The 5,330-nt window shown below is 42.9% G+C and overlaps 1 protein-coding gene across 1 annotated transcript; it reads left to right on the top strand.

Moving 5' to 3' along the window:
- Window positions 1-1,826: 1,826 nt before the first annotated feature.
- Window positions 1,827-4,961, top strand: si:dkeyp-59c12.1. The gene is made up of 4 exons (XM_037978073.1): window positions 1,827-2,579; window positions 2,686-2,739; window positions 2,833-2,909; window positions 3,795-4,961. Exons 1-4 carry the CDS (start codon window positions 2,531-2,533, stop codon window positions 4,254-4,256), a joined length of 642 nt encoding a protein of 213 aa, XP_037834001.1. The 5' UTR covers window positions 1,827-2,530; the 3' UTR covers window positions 4,257-4,961.
- Window positions 4,962-5,330: the final 369 nt, after the last annotated feature.

The raw sequence follows: 5,330 nt of genomic DNA, 5'->3' as shown, positions 1-5,330 counted from the left end.
CTTTCATCTTTCAAATTGCTACAGAGTGCAAAAAATATAAGAATAAAAAGGAATGTGGCTTCCTTTGTTAAATCTTTAACCTTCCATCCTTAATGCTTCACCCTCTTAAAGACTGTTTTTACAATCTCTTGTTTCACCTTCGTGAACACATGGAGGAGCTTCTTGAAACAACTGATCCTGTTCTGTATATTAACTAAAAGTAAAATCTGTCTTTTAACTACTGTAGCTGTGGCATCATAGAGGCTGCGACTAGCTGGTGAATATCATTCGTGAAGGAGTCTCCAAAGTGTCTCGAAGCGTTCCCGGGAGGTGTTTTCAGTTTCAACTGCTTTGGTTGTGAACATGTTAAAAGATTTCCTCTCGAAACAGTCATCGTTGGCGTCTCCAACAGCACTAGAGCTGGACTTCGAGCTCTCCTCTGACAGAAAACATCCTCGGCAGACGTCCCGGTCTTAAAGAAACCACACAGATGATTATTAATAATTATTAAACTGGTCAAAATCTGCCCTTCTTCGTTCCAAAAGTGAACTCCAGCAGAATAAGTCATAACTGCGGAGTACAGAGCGCACCCATGTGGGCGACGAAATAATGTGCACGGCCCACAATGCAGCCGTGCATGGCGTAAATAAGGCGGGATTTTTCCAAAAAACAGTTGCTCGTGGTGCAGCTGGTGACTCAGTCGGGCTTTATGGGGACAGTTTTCTTGCGTTCGTTACTTTTGCGGGCATGAACGTCTCCGTTTTATTTCCTCTGGCTGACAAACGTTTCTCACTCGTGTTCGTCTTGGCATGAATTTTCACGAGTCTGGTAACGAAACTTATTGTGCTCCTGACATTTGTGTGAAGTTTCACACCGACGTGTTGCGCAGATAAAGGTCACCGCCTGGACTGCTTGATTCAAATCATTACAAAGCATGAAAGTCACTGCTCTCAGCTGTAGTTTTTATTATAATGTGTGTTTTCCTAAAAAAAAAAAAAAACCATGCAATTTATATTTGTTATCATAAAGCATTTGTTTACTACAATTTATCTTATCTTTAACTTAAGGAGGTTTTGAACCCATTCCATCTTTATTATTAGGCTAGTTTAATAAGTTAATTCTACATAATACCTTGATAAATCATTAATTCGTACTGCAATCTAAAACTTATTTTAGTTTCAACCCTCAGACAGGCTTCAAGCAAATGTTTCAGTTTCTAAAAATGTTCTCAATCCCACAGTTTAAAGTGAAAAAATTATCCTAAAAAAACTCCAAACCAAAACACACAGGAAGGCGGGCACTACAAACAGCAAACAGCCAATCATCTGAGGGTCTTTTTCCTTTCAGCCAATCAGCATCCAGGATATCTCCTCTGACTTTTCAGACTCCAGGAAGCAAAATAAAGTCTGTTGGGCTTCACGTTTATTGAACTCTACCGCCCCCCTGTGGTTGCTCTGAGTGGAACATAGTTTATCCCTAAGAAGGTTCAAATACAGAACAAAGCTGCCTTTGCTGAATAAAACTAATGTTCTCTATCAACCCAGAACCAAAACCCGGAACGTCCTAAAGCTCCGGTTCTCAAACTGTTCAGCTTCTGACCTCCATAAGTCACATTTACCTCAAACTGAAGCTGGAACCACAGCCTTGAAGATGCTGTCAGGAGAGGAGAGCTGGGTTAAAATGACTCAGGAGGTTCAGGTGAGGGGGTGGGGGGCAGGTAAGGTGGGTTCAGGTGAGGAGGTTCGGGTGGGGGGTCAGGTGAGGGGGTGAGAAGGTGGGGGGCAGGTAAGGTGGGATCACGTGAAGAGGATGAGTGTGTGGGGTCAGGTGAGGAGGTTCAGGTGAGGAAGTTCAGGTAAAGGAGGGGCAATGTGTCTTTTTGTCAAGGTCAGTTAGCTCAGTCAGCCATTTTGAATTGTGTTGACCCCATAAATAAAAGCCAAAGTTTTAATTACAGATTTTTTCTGTTTACGGAGTCTGCATCGAGGACGACTCTCAGCTGATCTGAGCTCAGTCTCTGTAAAGTTATCGTCACTTTAGTGTTCGTTAAGGTAAATTAACTGTGGCAGCCATCTTGAATTGGCTCGACTCCAACAGTTGTTTGGTTGTAGGCGTACATTTAGTGATTAAATTCAAGGAAACAGATTAAATTTATTTTGCCTCCTGGTAGTTTTTCCTACAGTAACTGACTTCATGACAAAAAAACTCAACATAAAACAAAGAAAGTAACACAGAGAAGGAGAGAAAACCTTAAACATGTCTCCTCTCTGGGCTGTAGGAGCGCTGGTGTCGCACAGGAAACAAGTTTGGAATTGATTTAATTCCTCCTCCTCCTCCTCCTCCTCCTCCTCCTGCCTCAGACTCCTGTGAGACACGTGAGGCTGAAACGAAATGATGTCTGTGGTCAAACGTTGTTGTGGTCTCTGCCTTAACTCCGCCCACCTGTCTGTCCTTTAAACACCACCTTCAGCCTCCTCATCCTCACATGGAGCTCAGGCACGCCACACCGGCTGCTCTTTGGGAATAAATCTGACAAAACTGAATAAAAAAAATGGAAGCGAATGTTGTGGTTCTGGGGACAGACAGCGTTGGAAAATCAGGTGAGAATCTTCCTTCTTTTTTTCATTTTTTAAAGAAGATAAAAGTTTCTCATAAGCTGTGATTGTTTTTCTGTAGAAATAATAAAATGCTTTTCTCGTTCCCCAGCGCTGACTGTGCGCCTCTTAACCCGGAGGTTCATCGGGGAATATGGAGACATTGGTAAGGAGGCATGTTTGTTTTTCTTCCTCAAACTGATTTGACCTTTTTTTACCCAACATATCAGGATCCTGAGCTTCATCTCTTGTCTCCTAGAGTCCATTTACAGCCACAGTTTCATCGCAGACGGGAGGGAGATCAGCTTCAGTATCTGGGACTCGCCCTACTCCGAGGTACTTTATTCACACTAACAATATGTGACCAGGATCCCACAGCAGGATACCTTTTTGTTACAATAACTTCTTATATGTCCATGTAAATGTCTGCTTTTGATGACAAAACATCAGGAATAAGTGATAGTTTGCCAAACAAATCATTGCCATCAGATGCACCGATTGCAGTTCTGACCCACCAAAAAACAACTTTCTAGTTTACGCTTGGATTGAAAATTTGACCGTGTTTGAGACAAAACACAGACAAAAATAAATGAATTCTCACATTTTCTCCAAAACGACATCAGCTCTACGAAGGCGTCTCTCTCTCTCTCTCTGTTATTGTAAATCTGATGTGAAACTCCTGCAGGTTCCTGGACGCAGCTATTTGTACAAATTAAATTCAGCTAATTTACTTTTACAAACAAGATTAAAACTTGTTGATGTTTTTTTTTGCATCACTCGAAACATCAAAATAGAGGAATGCTAATTAATCTTCTGGCTGGTTAATCGAGCCTGTTTCTTTTTTTTAATTAAATGTTTATTCAAGTTAAGCAATGTAGGTCATTGTTATTTGTTAAAGTGTTAATGTGTGTTGTTATTTAGGTTCTGTTAGAATCTGCTTGTGGACCCGATGTGGGAATGATTAAAGTGTACCTTGACTTGTAGAAGAAGCGAAAAAAAGATAGTATATTGTATGTTGGTAATCAGTTGCTTCACTTCCTAAAAAATGGCATCAGCTTTAAAAAAACACACACTGGTGGACCCATTTCTAAAAAGACACCATAGGAGTGAACAAATTCAGTCCTCAATTGACAGAACATGTAAAAAAAAAGAGGATTTTTGAGCTGCTGAAGAAGCCTGGTACCCCTGGACCTTGTTGATGTAAAACACTCTGATCTACAGATGCTGCGTGAACTGAAATGCCGGACTTCACAGGACCCGTCGGCGGAGACGTCCCCCTTCCAGAAGAAGGTCCGCTGGGCAGACGGCTTCCTTCTGGTCTACAGCATCTGCGACAGGGCCAGCTTCAACGCCGTCGGCAAGCTCGTCCAGAGCATCAAGTCCACCAAGGAGCTCCTCGGCGACGAGAAGGTGCCCATCGCGATCGTGGGCAACAAGCGGGACCTGCACCACAGACGGACGGTGCCGAGCGAGGAGGGCCGGCTGCTGGCTCTGGACGCGGACTGCCTCTTCTACGAGGTGTCGGCGGCGGAGAACTACCACAGCGTGCTCACCGCCTTCCACGGACTGGTGGAGCGGATGAGGGACGCCAAGCTGGCGACCACGAAGAGGCCCCTGAGGCTGAGGGGCATCGTGAAGAGCATGTCTGCCGTGTTCGCCAGGAGGCGGACGGACTCCCTCTGAGAGGCGGGAACAGCTGAGACTGACTCTGGAGACGATCAGCCGTTAAACCTCTGAAAACATGTACGCCACACAGCTTCACAGACCCAACGAACAAACGTGACATTCTCAGCTCTTCTTGACGTGTCACCTGCTCCTTTTCCCACAATCAGTCATCTATTTCTATTCTTTTACCATATTTAACCAGAACTGGATTCAGATTGAAAACGATTCTATGCAAAAAGTGAGCCGCAGTTGCCGAAGACGTCGTTATCAGTCTGATTAACTAAAACCAGCTCCATCATTGATTTCCTAACGACAGATCATCTAAAATCACAGATAAAGACAATGGATAGATCAAGAAGTTTAGATTCAATCAGATCTTATTGTACTTTAAGCATTACACTGAAACTGAGCTTTTGTTCGTCGCTGAGTTCATTTAGATTTAATTTTCAAAAGGACCATTTCATCAGAGGAGGTCACGTTGTCACGGGCGCTGCTGAGCGTCGTTGTGAGTGAATGTCTTTGAGAGGAATGTTTGTCTGTCTGGTTTACATGGTGTGAAAAGGAGAGTCCAACCAGCAGAAGAGCAAAATGTCTGGCAGAGGAATTCCTGTTGAAATCTGTAACGAGTTCTTGAAAGTGAAGACGTGTATAAATGTTTACAAGGGTAAAAAAAAAGAGACATTAAACCTATTTTTTCTACATATTTCATATATTATGTCTTGATTTTACGCCACACAACAAGTAAACTGTATATAGTTTTAAGTTTTTTCTTTAAATAAAGTGTGTTTTCAGTTGTGAGTACTCTACAGTTGCAGAAATATATACAAGCGATGTGCAGTAATTAATAAACACCGGATCCACAAGGCCTGCTCCAGCAGAAACCGTGACTGACTTTAACCTGAATGCAGGCTGGTTTTCTCACAGTTTGCATCGTTTCCCTGCAGCAGAACCGCCTCACAAAACAAAAACACGATCAGTTCCAACACTTGATGGCAAACAGCCTGAAAGGAGGTTTTGGAACTCATGCATTTAGGCAAGATAGGTTGTGAAGTTTCAGATAATTTCTTGTTTGGACCACACATCAGGTATTAG

Source organism: Kryptolebias marmoratus, linkage group LG11 (assembly GCF_001649575.2).
Source record: "Kryptolebias marmoratus isolate JLee-2015 linkage group LG11, ASM164957v2, whole genome shotgun sequence".
In the NCBI taxonomy this organism is placed as follows: domain Eukaryota; kingdom Metazoa; phylum Chordata; class Actinopteri; order Cyprinodontiformes; family Rivulidae; genus Kryptolebias; species Kryptolebias marmoratus.
The sequence above is the reverse complement of the archived record's forward strand: the minus strand, read 5'-3'. Positions and strand labels throughout refer to the sequence as shown.

What these genes read in the sequence shown, in the direction of transcription:
- si:dkeyp-59c12.1 (XM_037978073.1), top strand. Translation starts at nt 2,531, where the DNA reads ATGGAAGCGAATGTTGTGGTTCTGGGGACAGACAGCGTTGGAAAATCA. An exon ending in CGGGGAATATGGAGACATTG is followed by an intron (nt 2,740 to 2,832) that starts GTAAGGAGGCAT and finishes CTTGTCTCCTAG; the next exon opens with AGTCCATTTACAGCCACAGT. An exon ending in GGGACTCGCCCTACTCCGAG is followed by an intron (nt 2,910 to 3,794) that starts GTACTTTATTCA and finishes TCTGATCTACAG; the next exon opens with ATGCTGCGTGAACTGAAATG.